This window comes from Canis lupus, chromosome 20 (genome assembly GCF_003254725.2).
Source record: "Canis lupus dingo isolate Sandy chromosome 20, ASM325472v2, whole genome shotgun sequence".
Classification (NCBI taxonomy): domain Eukaryota; kingdom Metazoa; phylum Chordata; class Mammalia; order Carnivora; family Canidae; genus Canis; species Canis lupus.
This window is the reverse complement of record NC_064262.1, coordinates 39,339,890-39,362,311: the sequence shown is the minus strand read 5'-3', so window position 1 is coordinate 39,362,311 and position 22,422 is coordinate 39,339,890. Positions and strand designations below refer to the sequence as shown.

Here is a 22,422-nt window from a genome sequence, read left to right as displayed (position 1 = left end):
TGTGGCCCGGTGGTAAGGAGGGAGTTTATGCTGAACAGGGGGCTGTGGGTGGCCAGCTCCCTTCCTGGCTTTGTAGACCTTCTTGGTCTTTGGGCTGGGGCGTCCTCGCCTCATGGTAGTGGGGCCACACAGGACATATTTCTCTGTAACCCTTGGCAGACCTTTCACTGGAAGTCCATTAGAGGTCAGGGCTCCCTTCCTGAAGAGGATCAGAAAGACTGCAATGTTCTGCTAGAAACGCTGCTGGCCTCCGTCCACCTTTGCCCAGCCATAGGGGTGCAGCCACTGTCCAGTGGGGACAGGTCATAGGATCAGCGCCACTCATCTATCCAGAAATCAGGTAGACCTTTCTTTTCCCCACCCCCCACCTCTCTCTCTCTGGGCCTGGTTGCCATGTCCCAGGCTAGAGTCCCGGATGACTACAGGCAGGAGGATGCTTCCCAGATCGATGAAGGATGTTTAAAGATTTGGGTGAGGAGAGGAGGCACCCGGCTGAGGGAGACAGCTGGGCAAAGGTGTAGAAGTGGCAGCAGACATTTTTTAAGCTGCAAACCGAGAGAGAAGAGGTCAAACCCGCCTTAAGACAGAGAAAGCCGAAGTTTAGAGAGGCTCCGGGGCTCTGAAGATCCCGAAACAAGTTTATTGGGTTCATTAACTTTAACAGGACGAAGACACGCCTCCTCCACCCCGCTAGCCCAACTTGCTTAAGCTCGAGGGTTGGTTTCTGCCCAGCCAGCGAGGTGCCCCGGATCCCCACCCTCGGGCTACAAGATCCGCCCGCCCCCGCCGTCGGGCCGCGGAGCGCCGAGCGCTCGGCACCCAATCGGAGCCCAGCCCCGCCCGCAGCTCGCCCCGAGCCCAATCCCTCTGGGCTTGGCTCCGCGCCTGCCCCTCTTCCTCCGCGCGGCTCCGCCTTCAGCCCGGGCCCGGGTCTGGGCGGGGCCTAACTGCCATTCGCTCCGCCCTCGAGCCAATCAGCGGCCCCGGTTCTCCCCTGGCCCCGCCTTCGGGCCCGCCCCGGCCCAGTCCCGGGCCTGGCCTGCTCCGGCCCCACCCTCGGCCCGCCCCGCCGTCGGTGCGCGGCGGCCGGGAAGGCGCCGCCCGCAGACGCTCGGAACTGCCGACCCGAGAGCTACTCGTAGAGGCCCGGCGGCGGGAGCCGTGTGGGTCGGGCGGGGCCGAGCCGGGCCGGGGGCCGTGCGGGGGCCGGGCGGCGGCCGGGCCGGCGGACGGCGGGATGGGCTGCACCGTGAGTGCCGAGGACAAGGCGGCGGCCGAACGCTCCAAGATGATCGACAAGAACCTGCGGGAAGACGGGGAGAAGGCGGCGCGGGAGGTGAAGTTGCTGCTTTTGGGTGAGGCCGCGCCCTGCTCTGGGACCCCCGATTCCCCGCCCGAATCCCCAGACGAGGACTTTGACCTCCAGACTAAGGGCCTTCAAGTCCTGACCTCACCCCCTATACCTGGACTTGAACTCCCAGACCCCGCCTGGCCAGGACACCCAAATAATGGTTCAAAACTCTGGGTTGGCCTAGATCTCTGATCGGAAGCCCAGACTGTAGATCAGACCCTCAACTCGCAGACGCCTAACCCCCAGACCCAGAACCTGCTTGACCATCGACCCTTGCTGACCAACCTCACAGACCCTCAGAGTCCCCCTGCCTTGTCCTTCCATCCTTCTCTGGACTTTACTCAAAAACCCAGAACCCCACTTGCCCCCACCCTCAGGCACCACCTGTTTCCCCCACCTGCTCACCTTGTTCCTATTGGGCATAAATATCCATGGGGCCCCTGCCAGCCCCCACCTCCCTCCTTCCCGCTCTTTGCCCCATCCCTACTCTGAACCCTGTATCCTCCACCTGTGCACCCTGACTCCAGGGTACTTCTTCAGTGGAAACTGTGATTGCCCATGAGCCCTCTCTCCTGCCAGAACCCCTAAACCTTTAGATACTCCTCCCTCCATCTGGCCCACCAGGTCGCTCTCTGCACACAGTACTACTCAAACCCCCTGCTTCTCCTCCCCTAAGTCCTTTCCCCACACTTTGGCCTTCCAGATTCCCCCACCCCTCCTGCACCGGTGGGCTGGGCCGGGCCCGGCGGGGTGGTGGGGGCCCAGACTCAGGGGCTGGACTGAGGCTCCACTGGTTGCGCTGGGGGAGGGAATCGGGCCTCAAGCTTCGCGGGGAGATTCCTCCCGCTGGCCGTTTCCCAGTTTCTAAGCCCCATCTGGGCCGGTGAGGGGGGCGTCTGGGGAGTAGGAGGGAGTGAGTATGGAGGAGTTTGGGTTGCGGCGCCTCCAAGGCCAGGGAAGATGGTGGCGGCTTGAGGGGTGGGGGGAAGTGGAAGTGGTGAGACAGCCGACATATTGCTGCCCCGGCGGGCGGGCCGAGGAGATATGTTGACGGGTGCTGGGCTTCCCGCACCCTTTCTGGGCCGAAAGGCCAAAGACTTGGCCTCCGGGAGTCAGGGGGCCTGTCAGATCCTGAGGCCCTGTAAGGGGGAAGTGGCGGACCAGCTAGATGAGGACTTGGGGGCCAGATGGAGTTGGGAGGCATCTGAGGTGGACTTTCACGAAGACTGTGGGCCTGGAAGCTGTCCCTAAGCGGCCTCCCGCCGGGAGCAGGTGCGGTGCCCGGTGGCAGCCTGATTCGGGGGCTTTGGGGTTGGGGGAGAGGTGCCCTCGCAGCAGCTCTGGAGGCTGGACAGTGTCTGTGGGGGGGTGTGGCCCCTCAGCCTCAGAGCCGCGGTGGGGTCCCCGGGCTGTGAACAGCAGAGCCTCCTTGCTGGGGGCCTGGCCGAGGGACAGTGTGTCTCCCATCTGAGCCCATCTGTTGACTGTCCCTGGGGGCCTGGCCTCAGGGGCACAGCCCAGAGGTTTCAAAATGGCATCCGTTCCGCCGCCGCTGCGGGTAGGAAGAGAAGGGGCGGGAAGGGGCGGCGGCCCAGCCTCCTGGGCTGTTTTGCGTTGGGCGCTTGCCTCTTCCTGTCTTTGCTGCGAGTGCGGCAGCACCAGTGAGTGGGTGTCGCCAAGGTGGAGGGCCCGTTGCCGCTGCCCACTGGGCCTGGGTAGGGTCCTTCTGGTATCGCTGTCCCCTGGTGCCCACCCAGGGGCCTCTGGCTGGCCCCTTCTCGGGCTGATGGGCTGAGGAGACGTGGGACTGGGCCATAGGGCCGTGACACAGAGGGCTCCTGGCCCTCTGTGCACCAACCCCATTCCACTAGTCTTGTTCCTTGGAGCTCAGCTCAGGTTTTGGGCCTGGCATCCCCTCCCACACTGGCCCGGCAGCAAGCAGGGGTGCAGGGTCTGGCTCAGCATTTTCTAGGCTGAGGAGTCCACCTCAGCATCCTGCTCCCCCTCTGGCCTTTGCTTCTTCTGTTGAATGGGCTTCCTGGGTTGGGGCCAAAGAGCGCTGGGCCCAGGATGGAGGGAATAGGGGCCCCGTGGAGGTTCCTGTTGGGGGTAGGGGATGGGAACTAAGTAAGGCCTTGCAGAGGGTATACAGCAAGGGGCTGAGAGACCTACCTCTGCCTGAAACTGCCAATCTGCCATGGCTGCCTGGGTAAGGGTCCTGGCTGGCCCATCCAGGTACCGGGAGGTGATGGGAGCCCAGCTGGGGCAGCTTCAGAGTGCTGGGTGCCTGTCCCATGTAGCGGGAAGAATTCTGTCCAGGCAACGGGACTCTTAGGTTGGGCAATTGCCAGCCTTCCCTTCCAGCCAGAACCACGCCTGCTGCCCCACCCGCATCCTGGCTCCTTGCCCTCCTGGGTAGCCCTGCTGGCGGATGGGCACCGGGGGCAGAGGCAGATGTGGTACATGCCATGAGAGTGTTTTTCCTGGAGCTTGGTCGAGAGGGGCAGAGCTGCTGATACCAGCCCTACTTCTGGGACACCCCCACCACCACCACCTAGTTCAACCTGACTGACCAACAGTTCCCAGGTGGGATGTGGGGCCTTGGCTTTGTGTTTTGGGGGAATGTCTCTGATTTGGGATGGGCTGGTGTGGGCAGCCTACAGAGAAAGGAGAGACTGTCCCTTGTAGGTTTCATGAAGACTTCAGAGTATAAATACAGCCCTTCTCTCTTGCCCCTGGCACTTTGTGTCTACTGTCCTAGCTTGGCATGCATTTCCCTTCTTTCCATCTAACTCACTCCTACTCGATTGTTCTTCAAGACTCTGCTCAGGGACCACCTCCCAGGATCCTTCCTTGACAAGGCCCCTTCAGACCAGCTGCTGAAGCACCTCCTCTGGCTCCTGGTGTTACTGCTTCCCCCATCGGAGCATCATATTTGCCTGCTGCCTCTCCTTGAGACTACAGGGGCAGGGCTGTGTCCTGTTCACCTCTGAGCCTTCTGTACCAAGCATGGAGCTTGGTGCCTATTGAATGCTTCTTGTCTGTTTGTCGAATGAACAAAGTGCTACTAGTCTGAGCTCAGTCTTGGGGATGGGTGGGTAGATGGGGGAATACAGTGACGGTCACTGAGCCTGACATATTGTGGGTAGGCAGCAAGGGCTCCACGTCAGGCCAGTGCAGTGTCTGGGATTGGTGGGGGATAGCAAGAGAGTTCTTCAGGTTGTTTCTTCCTTAACTCCCCACCTGCCCAGCTGGTTCCTCAGAGGCAGCCCTTATCCCATCCTGTGCGCGCAGAACTCTTGCAGTGCTCTGTCCTGTAAAGTCCGTAGCCTGTCAGAGGACAGAGCACGCAGTAGGGACTCCAGCTGTTCTTTTTTTTTTTTTTTTTCTTATGATAGTCACACGGAGGGAGAGAGAGAGAGAGGCAGAGACATAGGCAGAGGGAGAAGCGCTCCATGCACCGGGAGCCCAACGTGGGATTCGATCCCGGGTCTCCAGGATCGCGCCCTGGGCCAAAGGCAGGCGCCAAACCGCTGCGCCACCCAGGGATCCCGACTCCAGCTGTTCTATGAGAGTGGCTGGCCATGCTTCCTTTGGGCTCCGGCAGGCCTGCTGTCTTCGCCGCCCCAGGAGAGGCTGTCTAGCTCTCAGGGCTGGGACCACCCCGCAGCCACGGGGTTCAGGCCAGAGCAATGCCATGGCAGTGCTTGGCCTGGCCAGTGCAGGGACTGTACCTACAAGGCCTCAGGCTTACCAAAAAAAAAGGGAGTTCTGGGGTCTCTGTCCAGTCTGTGTTTCTAACAAGTGGCCTGGCATATAGTCAGTGCCTATTAAGCATGTGTGGAAAGAATGAAGCTCTAGAGCACAGCCATGAACGGAGATAAGTAATTCTGGGGATGTTGCGCGGCTCTTGGTCTAGCTGGAGAAGGGGTAGCCTGGGATCCTGGTTGGTGGAGTAATGAATGGGAAGAGACTGAATGGAGTGAGGGTGGGGGTCCTCTGAGTGGCTTTGAAAAATGAGCAGCATTTGCCAGGCATAGGGATGGGGCAGAGGGACCACCTCAGCAGGAGCACTGAGGCTGAAAGGAGGAGGGCTCGGACTAGCTCTTGGGATCACTCAGACGCAGGTTCCAATCCCAACTCCACCTAGTGCATGAGCTGAGAAACGCAGCGACAGGTAAAATCTTGTAGGTGCTCTGTTCCCCTTCTGTGATCTGGGAACTGGGCGCCTGCCTGCAGCCACAGGTGTTGTGGGGACAGTGCACCAAAGCCTGGGAGTGTGGAAACCAGTGAAGGAGCCGAGCCCCTAATGGCTCCTACAGAGTTGAGAGTTCAGTGGGGAGGGCTCTCCCCAGCCTGCAGGCTGCCTGGCCCCAGTCTGGAGGCCCTGGGGGAATCCCCACCCCTTGCCCTCAGGCAGCTGCTCACAGCAAGTAGGGGCACCGAGGTATATAGACAATTGGTGCCAGCTGGAGTGACAGACTGTCCAGGGGACCATAGGCCCAATCTCTGGGGACTGAGCTGCCTTCCTGGGGGCCTGAGGTTGGGGATGTGGCTGGGCCCTAGGCACCAGGTGGGCTGGTACCGAGGCCAGCCTCCAGCCTACTGGTCCTCCCCGCTGTCTTCGAGGTCCGGGCTGGAGCTCATTAGCACTTGAATGGGGGGCGGGGTAGCCTGGGCCTCCAGTCTCTCCTTCCCACCCCTCCCCCAGGCAGGGCCAGGCTTTGTCTTCCTGAGCAGCATTGGAGCTCCCACGCTGGGAACTGAGCTAGGGTCTCAGCCATTTCGGACTCCACCCTCTCCCCTGTGCTTGCATCTCACCCAGTCCCACCAAGCTCAGCCCCTGCCCATGACCCTAGTGTTGGTGTAGCCAACAGGAGGGACTTCTGGTTAGGAGTGGGACTGGGTTCTTCAGGGGACACCCCGAGCCAGGAGACTGGGTGAGTCAGGATGGCTTTGCAAAGGAAGTGATGCTGGAACTCCGCTGAGGGCATCCCAGGGGGCAGTGAGGTGGAGAACCCCAGATAGGGCTGAGCAGGTGGCAAGGAGAGGGAATGAATTGCCGCCATAAGCTGGAGGTGGAAGTCAAGCCAACTGGGCAGCACAGGCTTCCATGCCAGGCCCTGGGGCAGCATCAAGCCACCCACTGTGCTGAGGCGGACCCTAGGGTGCCAGATGGGGGCTGGCGTGGTCAGGGATCCCTTAGGGCATGGGCAGCCTGTCAGAGATTGGCCCTGGGCTGGCCTGAGCTGCAGGGGTCACTGGGTAACATCATTGGTGTCCTTGGCCTGCAAATGTTGCCCAGCAAGTGACAGCAGGTAGGGGTGGGGCCTCATCCCATCCCGTGGAGGTCAGTAAGCCTCCAGCATCACAGGGGCTGGCACTTCGGGTGGCTTGGGCCACAGGTGAGCACAGCAGTCTCTCTTGGTCTCTGTCTCTAAAAGCCACACATTCTTTTGGCAGGAACAGGATGGAAGACACTCTGTCCACATAAGCTTTGTCCATTGAGGGACCAGGGCCTCGCCCCATCACGCCCTCAGCAGAGGAAGAGATAGTCTGACCTGGAGCCTGAGTGCTGCCTCCCTAAAACCCCTTTATGCTTTGGGAGGCAGGACTAGGCAGCTGGGGGCAGGGCCCAGGTCAGCATCTGTGAGGTCTTCACAATATCTTGGGGCAGGAGTCCCAATCTAGGAGTACAATGAGAGGGAAGGGGTCACAGCTCATGGTGTTCATCTTGGTGGTTTGAGAGAAATAATCTCCTTGGAATAAGCAAACAGCTGCTGGGTCGGGTTGGGTCTCAGCGTTGGCCTTCGGCGCACACTTCCAAGGCTTGGCAGTGAGTGCCAGGTCAGCTTGAAACAAAGCCTGAAGGTGGAATTGTCTAAAGCTTGTTGAGAAGGTATCCTCATGGCTTAGAGGATTCTGGGGTACGAGGCTGCTAAGCTTCAAAATCTGCAGGGGGGTGTTGATGGTGGCACCCACTGCGCCCTGGACGGGAGGAGGGGCAGTGAAGTCTGCATGGCAGGGCTGGGCCTCTCGGGGAAGTGGTGTCCACACCAGAGGAAAAGGAGGAAGCAGCTGGAGGAGGAGGAGCCCAAAAGAGGAAGAGGCTAGAAGGCTGCTCCTACTCTGTGCTGGGGTGGGGGTGCGAGCCCTGTCAACTGGGGGATCTGGAAGGTGAGCCCCACCTGCTCAGGCTCAGCTCTAGATAGCCCTCGGGGGGCCACCACTCACCAGTGGTCACTAGGTTGACGTCATTCCAGGCTCCTCTGGCCCTTGTCCTGCCTCAGCAGCCACTGCGCCCAGCATCTCAGAAAAGGTGGTGCCTTTGAGAATGATTCCAGGCCCCTCCTTTGACCACAGGAAGTGGTGGTGGCTGGGAGAGGGACTGCAGCAGTGGGGGGAGCTAGCAGGAAAGCAGAGGGCTGCTCTTATATTCCCGAGCGGCCATTGCCCTGCAAAGCCGGAAGGCCGGCTACAGGCCCAGATGAATGCCCGGAAATGGAGCAGCAGTCCTGGGATTAGCTCACTCTGGGTTTCCCCTGTCCGGGAGTGGACAGAGGGACCTTACTCTAGCCCTGGGATTGCCCTCTACTGCTACTGTCCGCAGGGCCCGGGGGTCTGGTCACTGGGCGTCAATCTCCCCTTGGTCACAACAGCTGCTGTCTCTCATTGGGCCGTGACTGTCATGTAGGACTGGACTCTGCATGGCCTCATTGTATTTAACCCTGCGAGGCTGGGACTGACATGATACCCATTCCACTGATGGGGAAACAGGCTCGGAGATGTTATGTGACTTATCCAATAAGTGGAGACACCACACGTGACCAGATACTGACAGAGCACCTGTCCACACAACTCCCCCTTCCGTCAGGAGTCTGTGCCCCACTGGCAAGAGTTGGTCAGACGGGGGGATGAGAGTCAGATGCTATGGGTCCACGTGTCTTCTACTTATGCTTGGGGACCTGTTTAGGGGGTCGGGGGCAATTCCTCTTTTAGGAGATTGAAAGGAGCCTACCTCCTCTGGAGGCTGGGGACCCAAGAATCTGTTCATGAATGTGTTTCCTGTTCAGAGCCAGAAGTCTGGTGTGTGGCCACGGGGTGACTCTCCCAGTGCAGCTGCCCATCTGCCTCTCAGCCCACGTTCCCTCACAGGAAGACTCAGATCATTGCTAGGCCACTGAGTACTTAACTCGTCTCCTGACATTATGCTGCTCCTCCCGTAGCATAACTCAGGAGGATGGAGACTAACTAGGTCTGAGGGAGGGTCGGGGCTGTCAGAGTCCCTGACAGCTGGAGGAGGAGGCATAGTAGACCAGGTCTTGGTTGCTAGTGCTTCCAGGGTGGGGGTCCCTAAGTCTGGGAGTTGTCCGGATGAGGAGAAGGGAGGAGCTTGCCTGCAGAGGGCTCCCACTAAGCAAAGGCTGTGGTGGGCTGCCTGCAGCGCTGTGTGGCAGCTGAGTGTGTCCACAGTGTGGGCCGGCAGTAGCATAGTACGTGAGATCGGTCCTCATGCTCCTCAGCCTGTGAGTCGGAGTTTTGTGGCCTTGCCTTCCCCTGCGGAGGTTCCTGGGGGGGTCTGCTCTGTCATCAGGCCAGGCCGCAGGGGGCTGAGGAGCCTGGGGAGCCTTAGGACAGCTAGAGCAGATGCTTCAAGGACTTGCTGGGCCATGAGGCCATGCACAGAACAAAAAACCTGCATCTTTATGGCCACTCAAGACCTTGGGTCCCAGAAAGCCCACTCCCCCACCTTCTTCACTGTGTGACCTCAGGCTGTCCTTTGCCCTCTCTGTGCCCGGTCCTGAGACTGTGATGTCATGATTCTCAGCAAGGCCCCATGGCTTGTGGGCACAGAGACAAACTGTGTGCTTGGGCTGGACCTTGGGGCAGTTTGGAGTGAGTGTGAAGATCCAAGGGAGGCTGCTCAGGGCAGGCCTTGAGTTTGGCACACTCTGTGGAGGGCTACAGTTCATAGATGAGAACATTGAGGCCTGGGGGCTGGGCATCTCCCCACAACAAATCTGAAGAGAGGTGGGGTGACTCAGATTCTTCGAAAACAGCAAGGGGATTCCTTCAATGAAGAAGCATCCAAGAAGAGGAGTGTGTCAATTGGCCTGGTTCCTTGTATGACCTGGGCCCTGTCAAGCATCTCCTGGCTCCTGGAAAGGGTGAGACCTGTAGACTAGGCCAACAATGAGCAGGTCTCAGGGCCTCCTCCCTTCCAAGCTGGCCTGCCTTTGCCCAGTGCCTCAGTTTCCCTTTGTCCAGTGGGCAGGGCTCCACTACAGGGGACACGGCCCTGTCCCTGAAAGCCCTCTTCATGTCTGGTAGGTCCCCAAGCCTCTCCCTTACACAGAAAGCTCTGACTTGGGAAGAGTAGACCAGATCTTGGTTGCTAGTGCCTCCCTGGTGGGGGCATCACAAACCCCTGGAAGCCACTGGAGGCTGCCCAAGTGGTAGAGACTGGAGAGAGGGGAGTTCCAGGTTTATGAGGGCAGCTGGGGGAGGCAAGGCCACACTTGTGGGTGTGGGTGTCGCCGCCTCCTGTCCCTGCCCCCCACAGCGCCAGATCCTGATGACAGCCGCCTTGGAGGCAGTGAGGGTACCAAAGAGTAGCACCTGGAGGAAGGAAGAGACGCCAGGGGCGGGGCTTGGAGGGCCTTTGTCTGGCGGGCGCCCTCCCCCTCTCTCCCATTTCCATTGTTCCCTTGTGTGCCGGGTCTCCGGCGGCTGAGGGCCTCCCAGGCCTGGGAGAGGACTTTGAGTGAGGGTCCAGGCACCTCCCCCAGCTGCCCCTGGCCTAGGCGGCTTTTCTGGAGCAAATACTCCCCAGCCCTGCCCATGCCCCGCCTCCTCCACCGTCTCCGGCTGCCGGGCGCCCCCTGGTGGCGGCGGGGCTTGGGACCCTGAGGCCGCAGGGGAGGGGCCAGAGAGCCGAGGGGCCCGGAACCGCTGCCTGGGCCAGAGACGTGGCACCTTCCTGGGATGAGAGTGGGAGGTGGTGGCCAGGCTGCCTTTGGGGTAGGCTTCCCAGGGTTCACCCCCACCTTCTCCCTGTGCCCCACTAGGGCAGCCTGGGGGGTGGCAGTGGAGGCGGGCCTGGTACTGTGGGTTTGAGCTGGGCTGCAGCCCAAGTCTACCCTGTGGTCCCAGCCCTGCTGCTTATGAGAATCTCTGCCCTCAGGCCGCCACGTCAGCTGGCTGCTCTCCCTAGCCCCATGTGTTCCAGGGGAGCCCACCAGCGAGGGAGCTTCTGCCCAGCCTTGTGAGCACAGTCAGTGAGCAGTGTCTGCGGCAAGGCTCTGCAGCGGGAAGGAGGCCCCAGCTATGTAGCAGTACTGGCTTATGTGGAGGGGGAGTGACGAACTCAGAGCCAGAAGCCCAAAAAGGACCAAGTGGCTCTGACTGCTGTCCCATGCTACACAAGTCCCTGCAGGGAACGGCAGTGCCAAGCCAGCTTGTTAGCCACTGGTCACAGCCCTCCATGGTGCTTTGTTGGAAAGCCTCAGACACTCTCCTTCCAATGAGGTGGCCACAGCAGGCCACTCTGCAGGTTGTGGTTACAGTGACCTATGCAGCATGGCCATTGTAGGCTGCAGGAAATGAAAGGTTTGGGGTTGCCTGTGATCTTCCATAGAGGAGAAACATAGTGATGTGATGATAACTTTTATCTGAGCGTTCACCGTGTGCTGGGCACTATGAGAAGCTCTTTGTGTCTAATCCTCCCCTCCCTCTTGAAGGAGATAATGGTGGTGTCCTGTTTCACAGATGAGGTGCCAGAGCAAGGGCAGGAAGGGGATGAGGTTCTTGGAAACGTCAGGAAGGATCAGGGTGGGCACCAGGGCCATGGAAGGTCTGAACCTCTCTCTGGGAGAGGATCTGAGAGTGAGAGATGGGCCAGCTGGCCACTCGAGGCTTGGCAGCCTCTACAGAAGGGAAACTGAGGCCAGAAAGGACAGTGGTATGTCAGGGCCTCCCAGCAGGGGCAAAGCCTGGTCTGGAACATAGAGGGTCCAGGATTGACAGCCGTGACCTGATGCTGGGGCTGGGATGGCATCAGGCAACTCGACCAGTGGTCCCATCTCTGCTGCAGAGGCCCTGGCTGGCCTGGGCTCTTGCTCGGGCAGGTGGAGCTGTGCTGTCTCCCTTCCCCCATCTGTTCCCTCCTCTATTGGGGCCCAGCACTCCCAGAGTGGAAGCAGATGTTCTAATGCAGAGCAGCCGCTGTTGCCAGCACATCGTGGCAATTACTGCCTGCCTGCTGGGGGCCCAGCATCTGCACCCTGGGGCAAGGGCTGCAGAGGTTTCTTCTTGATGGGAAGAGGTCTGGCGCAAAAGGAGCACTGCAGCCAGCCTAGAGAGCCTCTGTGGACCCCTCTGATCTCACCCAGCTGGAGAGGGGAGCACCTGGTGGGGTCCTCTGCAAGTTGGAGACTCCCGCCACCTTCCGTCATCAGAAGCACTCATCAGAAGCACATTTGCAGCAGTCGTTTGCAGCAGTCCGGAGCCAGCTAGTGAAGACCCCTCCCTTAAGGGGAAGGTCAGGGCTGGGTGGGAAGAGCCAGGTACTCAGCATCAGCAGAGTATCAGCAAACTCCAAGCCAAGTACTAGCTTATCTGATAGGGGAGTACGGTCAGGCCCTGAAGGGATGGGGCCCTGGGGAGGGGGTGAAGGGCGGGGCTGGGACCTACGGCTCCTGGGGTGCCTCGCCCCACCTGTTCCACCATCTCACGCACCTCTACCCCTGCTCCCTAGTCTGCTTATTGTAGCTGCTCCTGGGCCATGGCTCTGCTTCTGTCCCTGTGTTCCCACAGCTTCCTGCCTGGCCACCAGCACCACACCCTTGTCCTGCTACTCACTCCTTCCTGCTTGAGTCACAGCCACTGGGAGGACAAAGGGACTGTCCCAAGTCCAGGGATGGAGGCTCCATGATTTTTGTTTGTCCACCTGTCAAACGGGGGCAGAGAATGTCCTCCTAACCCTCAAAATGTGACAGGAAGGGAGCCCGAGGCCCAAAGGGGATAGGAAAGTGGGCCCTCAGTTGGCTGGGACAGGGAGCAAGTGTCCTGGCTGCTGCCTGGTCCCCCATGTACTGCCCACCTCTGTGTCTGCCAGGTCTCCTGCTGCTAGGAAAATCAGATGCAAAGCAAGTTTGTGCTGTTATCCCTATCTCTGGGCAGGGTCATGGAACACCACGCCACTACCAGGAGAGTGGTCAAGAGGCCAGACAAGGAAACTGGTGCCTTGGGTGACATGGTCCTAAACACACAAGAGGGGATACCTCACCAAAATCTCAGGTCTCCTGTGCCCTGCAGAGGTGTCCACTCTGAGTCTAGGTTTGCCTGGCTGGGGCCGGCATGATTGATGACTCATCACTTCAGATCCTTTGCCTCTGGTCCCCCATTGGGACCCCAATCCTAGCTAAGACCCCTGATTCCTGAGTCTTCCTCTGCCCCAGGATGTGCTTCCTTTCTCCTGCTCTGTGGGAGCAAGTGTCTAGGTGGGAATGACAGCCAGGAGGTCTGTCAGGCTAACACTGCCCTCCCTGGTCCTAGATATTTGGACCCTGGAGGATGGGCCTCTGTGGTTGGGCATCACTCTCAGACCTTCCTAGGCCCTCGCCCCATGTCTCCACTCGACAGGTGTGGCATGTCAGTGTGGGGGACTCTGCTGTTCCTCTGTCACGCACAGCCCAGCAGAGAAACAGTACTGCCGTTTGACCAAGCCCATGTCCAGGGGGATGCACTGGGATAGGTGCTTCAAGTGCCTAGAGGCTGAACTGATAGAGAGGCTTGTTGCCTCACACCACCCCCCAGCCTACCCAGAGCCTGTACCCTTGGGGGCTCCCCCTCCCCGCCGCCCATTAGTCCTCTGTCCTGGGAAGCAGGCCTGGGACAGTCAGAAGCCTGGTGATACCAGGCAGCCATTGGCGTTTGTGAAGAGAGCCCAGACCCTTCTCAGGAGGCCACTGGGTTTTGGACATACCCAGCCTATGCCCTGTGAGGGACCCAGCTTGCCTCTGTTTGTCCTGGTAAAATGTAGCTCTGGGGTGGGGTGGGTACGATAAATGGAGGTGGGCAGGGACCTTGGCAGGGACAGGGTGGGGGTGCTCTACTACCGCTTGGAGTGCACTGCAGAGATTCAAGAGCAATGTCGGCCTGGGAAGGCAGGTGGTGAACCCAGCAACAGGTGCAGTTGAAGCTCGAGGACCTTGTAGCTCAGCTGCAGTACAGGGCTCTTGGGTCAGCCCTAGGAGGCCAGCGAGGTGGGCCACCCACAGGGGGGATTATGACTGCGTGACAGCAGCCACTCTGTTTCCTCATTTGTGAGGTGGGATTGCTGTGATTCAGTTGCTTAGTAGGCGTAGAATAGCATCTAGCACATAGAGGGCGCTGTTTGTGGCTTTGCCATCAGGATGCTTGCTGACACTATTCTAGTTTATGTTAGCCCCTCACCCTCTGAGATTGTCTTCACCTACCCTGAGGGATGAGGGAGCCAGAGTTCCCGAATGTAACCTCCCCACAGACCCCACCACCTGGCCTGCTGAGCTGCTCAGAGGGACAGATCTACCACAATGATCAAGAGGGTTTAGGACACACATAAATGGGGCATGGGGCACATATGCCCAGCAAAGAAAACTACCTGGGCAAATGCCTAGTGCTGGCAAGAGGCAGAGCCTGGCAGGTGCAGGTGTGATGGGCAGTGAAGGGGGAGGAGCAGAGGGATCAGTCTGGGCAGGTGCTGGGAGGGAAAGCTGGCCCCACTGAGATGTGTTCTACTTGGAGTTTAAGACAGTAAAGGAAGAGATGAGGTCCTGCCCCCACTCCCACCATCCTGTGCCTGGGAGATAGGGTAGCCCTCCTGGTCTTCACACTTCCCTGCAGACTCCCTGGGGAATGTGGGTTTCTGGGCTGCACCCCTCGAGATCTGGCTTTGTGTGTCTAGGGTGGAACCTGGGAATCTGCTTCTTTTTTCTTTTCTTTTCTCTTCTCTTCTCTTCTCTTCTCTTCTCTTCTCTTCTCTTCTCTTCTCTTCTCTTTTTTCTTTTCTTTTTTTCTTTTCTTTTCTTTTCTTTTCTTTCTTTTCTTCATTCTCCCAGGCCCTCCTGCAGTAGAGCCACATTTTGAGAAAGACGGGGCAGGCCAGACATCGTAGTCCTATGTGTCTCCCTGCCCATCTGAACCCTGGCTGTACAATCTTTGGCCAGGACTACTTTTCAGTGCCTCAGTGTCCTTGTCTGTAAAATGGGAACCGAAACAATATGTTTGTGGAGCTAATAGGACAGTCATGGGGAAGAGTAGTAGCAAATCCCTCAGTAGTGGCCGAAGAGAACACAGAATGGGCCTCTGCTAGACTTAGAAACATCTTGCATCAGCCCAGAGGTGTGTACGTATGGGTCCGTGTGTGTGTCTCCCAAGTCCTGGCCTCCATCTGCTTAGGGTAGACTTGGGCCATGCCTGGGAGCCAGCAGTATGACACTGTGCCCCAGCCCAGGCCCCTTGATGGTTCAGAGTATGAGGAGAAGAGGGCCTACTACACTGCTGGAGTGTGCAGGGCTGCTTCCTGCCAGCTGTGCCCAGGCCTCAGGTTGGCAAACCTACACACATGAAAATGACAGGGAGACTCCTGAGGGCTGGCCTTGTCTCCAGCCAAAGCCCCTGAGCTCAGTCAGTGGCGGGTGGGGGTGCCATGGTTTGCAGTGAAGCTTGTGGGAAGCCAAGGCTTGGGGTGAGTCCACCAGGGGTGCAGGTGGTCTAGGTTGCCTTGACCACTGTGGCCCTGCCAGCTGTACCCTTGGTAGCTTTGCTGCCCACCAGGCCCAACTGTCTCTTTCTCCCTGTGCAGTCGATGGGGAGGGGCTGCTGGCAGCTAGGCCACTGGTTAGTTATGCGTGTAGCCCCACTGGGCTGTTCCCTGACCGTCTGTGTTCTCTGTTCCAGGTGCTGGGGAGTCAGGGAAGAGCACCATTGTCAAGCAGATGAAGTAAGTGCTGTGTGTGAGAGGCAGCTGCCAAACCCTGGTTTCCCCTCTTCTTCCTCTGGGTCTGTACTGCCCCCTAAGTAATGGCCCAGCCAGTCTTCACCAGGCCCAGGACCTTGTCCAAGGCAGTCACTTATCCTCAGGTCCCAGGGGGTCGGGGGAAGTTTCCTCCTCTCTGTAATAGACCCTGCAGGCCCCAACAGCTCCAGGAGGCCATGTGTGGTTCTTGTGCCCTATGGGCCCTAACTCCTGACCCCTGGCTGCCAGGATCATCCACGAGGATGGCTACTCAGAGGAGGAATGCCGGCAGTACCGGGCGGTCGTCTACAGCAACACCATCCAGTCTATCATGGCTATTGTCAAAGCCATGGGCAATCTGCAGATTGACTTTGATGACCCCTCCCGAGCGGTATGTCCTCCCCTCAACCCCCACCTGCCTCCCTAAAGGCCTCAGAGCAAGCCTTGTCCTGGGGAACCTGGGAATACACAAGCATGGGCCCCAGGATGGAGGCGTCCCTGCCTTGGACAGGTAGGGTGGGGGGTGCTCCTGTGACTGGCTGACACCTCATCACTGTGCCCAGGATGATGCTAGGCAGTTGTTTGCACTGTCTTGCACTGCTGAGGAGCAGGGTGTGCTCCCTGAGGATCTGTCTTGTGTCATCCGGAGGCTCTGGGCTGACAACGGTGTGCAGGCCTGCTTTGGCCGCTCCCGGGAGTACCAGCTCAACGACTCCGCTGCCTAGTGAGTACTTCAAGGGGCTGGGCAGGGTTCGGGGGTTCGGGACCACAGGCTGGAGTGGAGGGCTGGAGCACCCTCAGAAAGACACTGCCAGTCTTTGTTTACGAAGCTGATGACTGTCAACCAAGGCCTTGGTGTTTTTGCCTTGAGGTGGGGGGCCTGGCATTGAAAGCCGGGAGGGGAGGAAGAGCCAGCAGGGCTGCTGTTCCTCTACAGCCAATTGAGTCTAATCTGTCTGTAGACGTAATCATTCTAAAGAGCATTTGCTGCCACCCGTGCCAAGCCCTGTGCAAGGCTTGAGGGACCCAGTGATGAGTGGAGCAGACAAATCCCTGAGCAGTGACTACTCCAGGTCGGGGTCGTGGTGGGAGTGGGGGAAGGTCCAGAGGAGGGACTGCCTCAGCCAAGTTCTGCATGAGAGATGGGCAGAGGAGAAATAGGAAAAGCTCCTTGAGGGGCGAGGGGTGGAGCGCAGCATGTACACAGTCCTGGGGGGAGTAGTGCTGGCCGCAGATGTTCAGACTGGCCGGAGGGGAAGACACCAGGAGAAGAGACTGGGAGCTGCCAGATGTCGCGTGCAGATGACAACCCAGGGCTCCGCTGGGGAGTCACGGGGGTTCTAGGAGTTCCAGAGGCCCGGCCCATAGGCTCATGCTCTGAACTCCACCCCTGAGCTACCTATCAAGAGCCAGGCCTAGCAGCGGTTTGGCGCCTGCCTTTGGCCCAGGGCGCGATCCTGGAGACCCGGGATCGAATCCCACATCGGGCTCCCTGCATGGAGCCTGCTTCTCCCTCTGCCTGTGTCTCTGCCTCTCTCTCTCTCTGTGTGACTATCATGAATAAATAAATAAAATCTTTAAAAAAAAAAAAAAAAAAAAAAAAAAAAGAGCCAGGCCTACTGCAGGGGGCTGAGCACCCATAGAGAACAGGACAGGTTGGTGGCCAGTGCTGATGGCCGTGGGGCTGTAGGGGACATGCACAGGCTTTTTGGATTGTGTCACCCAGATAGGGAGCTGTCCTTGTGCTCATACCTGCCCCTCCCACCTCCACTGAAGTCAGCCCCTCTGTTTGCCTCCCCTTTCTCTCCTGCTGCCCATCTAGCCCTGAGCCTGCCCAGAGAGGGGCTGGGCCAGGGCCAGGGTAGGTAGGAGGCCAGCCCTGCCTGGCCCTGAGCCCTGCCCAGGCACATGGACTGATTCCCTCTCCTTACAGGGGCCTCAATGCTCTTGTGAGTGCCCCCCACAGGAACTGCAGAATCGCAGCCAAACACAACAACACAATGAGGCCTCTAGACCTCAGGGCCTCTAGACCTCAGCGCCCCACCCCCAGAGGTCACAGAGGCTCAGCGCCAGCAGAGCAGGCAGGGGTAGGCCTTGTCAACCATTAGCACCTGTGTGTCTGGGGCATTCAAGGAGATGGGGATGGGGCCACCTTCAAGGCCACTCCCAACTTGTTCATCGTGCATTCTTCATTCCCCAGACATAAAGCACCCACTGTTTGCCCAGCACTGTTCTAGGTGTGGGGGTTCAACAGTGACACAGGTCCTGCCCTCCCAGATCACCCCGGGTGGGGAGTGGATTGGAATGCTGCAGGGAGCAGTCCTTCGAGGTTGCTGGTGGGTGGTGGGTCCCTGTCTGTGGTGAGCCCTGCTGGGGAGAAGGGAGAGGCTGGTGTGGAACCCAGCCCCTAGGCAGGAGCTTCTCCAAAGGCTTCAGGGTCCAGTAAGCGGGTCATAGCACATGCGTCATGGACCCTCGTGGTCCTTCCTGTTTTTCTGTTCTGTCCCCGCATCTCTGAGGTCATTTCCCGCTGGCCCCAGCAGGCCTGCGCCAGGATTGAGACACCAGCACTGGGTCAGCAGCTCGAAGGACCCAGTCCCCAGGGCAGAGCTAGTCCCAGGGCCTGGCAAGGGGCAGTGTTGATACTAATCAAGGGAGCTGGTAATGAGGAGCCCCTGGGACTCCTGCCAAACAGGTGTCCATGCCTTCCCCCTGAGGAGCCCAAATTTTATTGGGCACTGGGCGCAGAGCCCATTGAGGCTGGCAGGCCCCAACCTGTCCAACCCCACACCAAGGGCCACAGCAGGCTACTCTGCAGTGGGTGCCATAATTGTGTCAATTAGCATCCTGAATCCCTCGCAGAAGGACTAATTTGCCCCCTCCCACCCGCCTCAGTCTGCAGCCCCACTGGCTTGGATCCGGTCCGAGGCAGGCCTGGCTCAGGCCTGGGTGCTAGGGCTTGGCTGGCCAGGCATAGAGTAGCACCTCCTCTGGGCCTATTCCACAGGCAAGAGGCGAGGGATTCTGGTCCAGTTTTTCTCGTCTGAGCAGTGAATGTAATGAGGGCAAGGGTCAAAAAGGCAAGGGCTTTGTCTGAGAAATGAGGGGATGGGAGGGAGAGGGACCTGGGTCAGCTTGCCCAGGGTCCAGGTACAGAGGCCTCATGCTGGCCCCCACTGACCCACCTGCCCCCACCTCTAGCTACCTGAATGACCTGGAGCGCATTGCACAGAGTGACTACATCCCCACACAGCAGGACGTGCTACGGACCCGTGTGAAGACCACGGGCATCGTGGAGACGCACTTCACCTTCAAGGATCTGCACTTCAAGTGAGCTGGCATGTGGCAGGGTGGCAGGGCAGGACTTGGAAGCCTTTGGGGTGACAGATGGTGGGGGGCACCCTCACCCAAGGCCTGTTAATGGCGATGCTGGGCAGGATGGGCTATTCTGGGAGTCCCCAGCCCTGCTCCGAGGTTTCTCAAGGCTGTGTGGTCGCCAGTGGGTCACCTACTCTGTTGCCTCCGCCCCCTGTGGCTGCCTTGCTGACCAAGTCTGGCCCTGCCTGCGCAGATATACTGGCCCAGAACCAGGCATAAGGCAGACAAGTATGGATAATTCCATGACAAGAGCTGCCCCACTCTGAGCCGGTGTCTGTCCTCGGCCAGCTTGTGCAATGGGGACCCTCTTGGAATTGCCTTTTCTGGAGCTAAGGTGACCTTGTGTCTGCAGGATGTTTGATGTGGGTGGTCAGCGGTCTGAGCGGAAGAAGTGGATCCACTGCTTTGAGGGTGTCACGGCCATCATCTTCTGTGTAGCCTTGAGCGCCTATGACCTGGTGCTAGCTGAGGATGAGGAGATGGTGAGAGGCCGAGAGGCCACTGGGGGGATGTGGGGGTGAGGGGCAGGGGCAGGTGCTGACCGAGCTGTCCTGCCCCCAGAACCGCATGCATGAGAGCATGAAGCTGTTTGACAGTATCTGCAACAACAAGTGGTTCACAGACACGTCCATCATCCTCTTCCTCAACAAGAAGGACCTGTTTGAGGAGAAGATCACACACAGCCCCCTGACCATCTGCTTCCCTGAGTACACAGGTGTGGGGACTGGGCCTCTGGGGAGGAGCTGGTGGTGACCAGGTGGTGCACAGGCGCCCCCCGCTGGACAGAAGGGTAACTGCAGGACATTCATGCAGGAGCTGGTGCCTCACTTAGGCTTAGGTCCTTGTGTCTGCACATAGGGCATGTACCCCTTACATGTGCACAGTTAGGAGCCCCTCTTTATACACTCAGGTGTGCATGTACACTCACATTGTCACCCCTGACACGTGCACATGTTCTATGTTTGTCTGTTTACACGCACAGAACTTTCTCGTTCATGTGGGATAGGCCTGCCTATCGTACAGGTGGCACAAGTCCTCACCATTGTGTCTCCCACAGGGGCCAACAAGTATGAGGAGGCAGCCAGCTACATCCAGAGTAAGTTTGAGGACCTGAACAAGCGCAAGGATACCAAGGAGATCTACACGCACTTCACGTGCGCCACTGACACCAAGAACGTGCAGTTTGTGTTTGATGCCGTCACTGACGTCATCATCAAGAACAACCTGAAGGACTGCGGCCTCTTCTGAGGGGCAGTGGGACCTGGCAGGATGGTGAGCCTGGGGTGGAACAGAGTGGAGCCATAGAGCCTAGAGAATGGACCGGTGGGGGTGGGGAGGTTGGGGTGGGGCGGGGGTGGAGAGCCTGGGAGCCCAGGGCAGTAGGGCAGCTGGATGACTGAATGAGGGGCGCCAAGGAGGCAGCACACAGGTAGGCTGGGCAGAGGTCCTGACAGAAGCACCTGGCTGTGCACTAGGGGAGAGCAAAAGGGCTGACTTGACCTCCCTAGGAGAATATTTACCTCCTCACCCCCAAAGCCACTGGCCAAGCTGCTGGCCCCTCAGTGTGACTAGTCTGGGCTTAGCCCTGTAGTCTTTCCCTCAGAGCTATCTGAGGGTCCTGGGCTGACCCTGGCCCCATCAGCCCTGGGGGAGATGGGGAGGACTCCCGCTAGTGCTGTAGACTCCCCTCCCTCATGTAACCCAGCAACAGACCCTGGCTTCTGGGCAGCCCTTGTATCCCTGGTAACAGGGGAATGAGAAAAACGAGAGGGTCATTGTTTAGGGAGGTGGGAGGAGAGGCATACTCTGGCTACCTCCCGACTCACACTCTGACTGTCCCCCATCTCCAGGGCCACCGCCGACTCTGCTCCCCCCAGCTCCTGAGGAAGACGGGGGCAAGAGGACCACACTCCCTGCCTGCCCCCCCTTCCCCAGCTGCTTTCCCCCCTCTTTACTCTCTCTGTTCTTGGCTCCCCTGTCCCCCCGCCTCAGTTCCAGAGACTCGGGGTGGGGAGGAACTGCCACAGGCCTCCCTGTTTGAAGCCACCCCTTGTCCTAGGTGCCGGGAATGACCGCGGTACCCCCTTCCCGGGCATCTGTTTTGGTTTTAACCATTGTCTTATTCTGTGACGGGGGAAGGGAGCATATGCTGAGTCTCCCAAGGCCTGTGTCTGGAGGGGCACTCACTTCTCCAGCCTGGGACCCCTGGCTTCGCTCAACACCAGCCCCTGACCCAGCCCAAGTCCAAATGTTTACAGGGAGCCTCCTGCCCGTCCCACCCCTCCAGCCGCTTGGAGGCCCCAAAGGAAAAAGCACAAGAAGCGTGAGACGCCACCATTCCTGGAGACTACAGTCCACCTGCTCATTCTCGTAGCTTTTTAAAAAAATGAAAGTAAAGGAAAAAAAAAAAAGATAAAACTGCAAACCTAGAAAACTTTTTAGAAAAAAACTATTTAAAACTGTCAGATCCTGACCAGCGCCCACCCAGCCCCCTTCCAGTGATTCCGTGCCTTGAGTGTGTCTGCGTGTTTACACCCATCCCTCTGCTGGCTACCCCCCGCAACCCATGCGGGCAGCTCCCCTGCCCTTCCCCGCCCTGCCCTCCACAGAATTGGGTTCCAAGGGCTGTTCCAGACAACTGCCAACATCACCGAGGGCCCCATCCCAGTGGTCCTGGGCCCTGGCTCCATTAACCTAAATGTAGCTCTTTAGCGCTAACCTAGGAACCGCCGCTGCCTGCTGAGGGCCATGCCCCTCATGCCCTTGCCCCAGGCCTGGGTCCTTCAGCGTTGAACACTTCCTTGCTTTTTTCACATGTTTTATGGAATTGTTCACCTGGTTTGAAATAATAAAATGTAGAAAGAAAAAAAATACCAAGTACTGCTCAGTAGCTCTTCCGTCCAGGGCCAGAGACTGAGACTAAAGCTGCGTCAAGGTGCTAGTGACCAGAATCCTCATTTGTGGCTAGCGCCCGGGGTGCCCACTCCTCCCAGCGCCCTGGCAGCCTCGGGTTTGTGGCAGTCTTCAGGCTCTACCGGAGCCGTTCCTCTAAGGGATTCTTCTCTATGGGGAGCATGCCCAGTGAGCCTTGCAGAAGGAAAATGTGACTTCTGACCTCCCAGGCCCAAGGCTCAGAGACCACGAGCTGCTGAGCCGCTCGTATACCCTCCCCTGTTCAGGACTGGGCTTCTTGGGGTTGACTAAACAGAAAGTTGGGGTACATGTTCAAAAAGGTCTCTGCCCCAGTGGTCCCCCTCCAAACGTGGAGGGGAGTGACAGGCAGGTGGCTACACTTCAGTGTGTGGGTAGCCAGAGGCCCAGCGGCCTGGACGACGGCAGGCTTTGGTTGCATTGGGACGAAGGCCCTAGAAAGGGGGAGACTTCTGTGAGCCTATGGGGGCACGCACGCCGCTGGAGGAGACGACGGCAAATGACAAGGCGCGGAGGGTGCCTTGGGATGGGCCCTGAGCGCCGGGCAAGGCGCCTGGACTTTGTCCCGCGGCTGGGCCTCCGGCAAAGGGCTCGGCTGGGCGGGGCTCGGGGACGCGCTGCCCCGCTCCGGCCGCCAGGGGGCGCCGCAGTCCGCGCCCGGCCCCGCCGGCCTGGTCACGGAGGCTGACGTCAGCGGGTCCCGCGGAGGCCGCGGGGCACAAAGGCAGCTTTGTGGGGCAGCGACGGCTCCGCGCCCGCGGCG

General features: G+C 59.1%; 1 protein-coding gene across 1 annotated transcript; it reads left to right on the top strand.

Annotated features, from left to right (window-relative positions):
* The first annotated feature begins 1,153 nt into the window (after positions 1 to 1,153).
* Positions 1,154 to 21,146, top strand: GNAI2 (G protein subunit alpha i2). The gene is made up of 9 exons (XM_025455930.3): positions 1,154 to 1,355; positions 15,293 to 15,335; positions 15,600 to 15,741; positions 15,914 to 16,074; positions 18,552 to 18,680; positions 19,081 to 19,210; positions 19,290 to 19,443; positions 19,786 to 20,000; positions 20,579 to 21,146. Exons 1-8 carry the CDS (start codon positions 1,238 to 1,240, stop codon positions 19,974 to 19,976), a joined length of 1,068 nt encoding a protein of 355 aa, XP_025311715.1. The 5' UTR covers positions 1,154 to 1,237; the 3' UTR covers positions 19,977 to 20,000; positions 20,579 to 21,146.
* Positions 21,147 to 22,422: the final 1,276 nt, after the last annotated feature.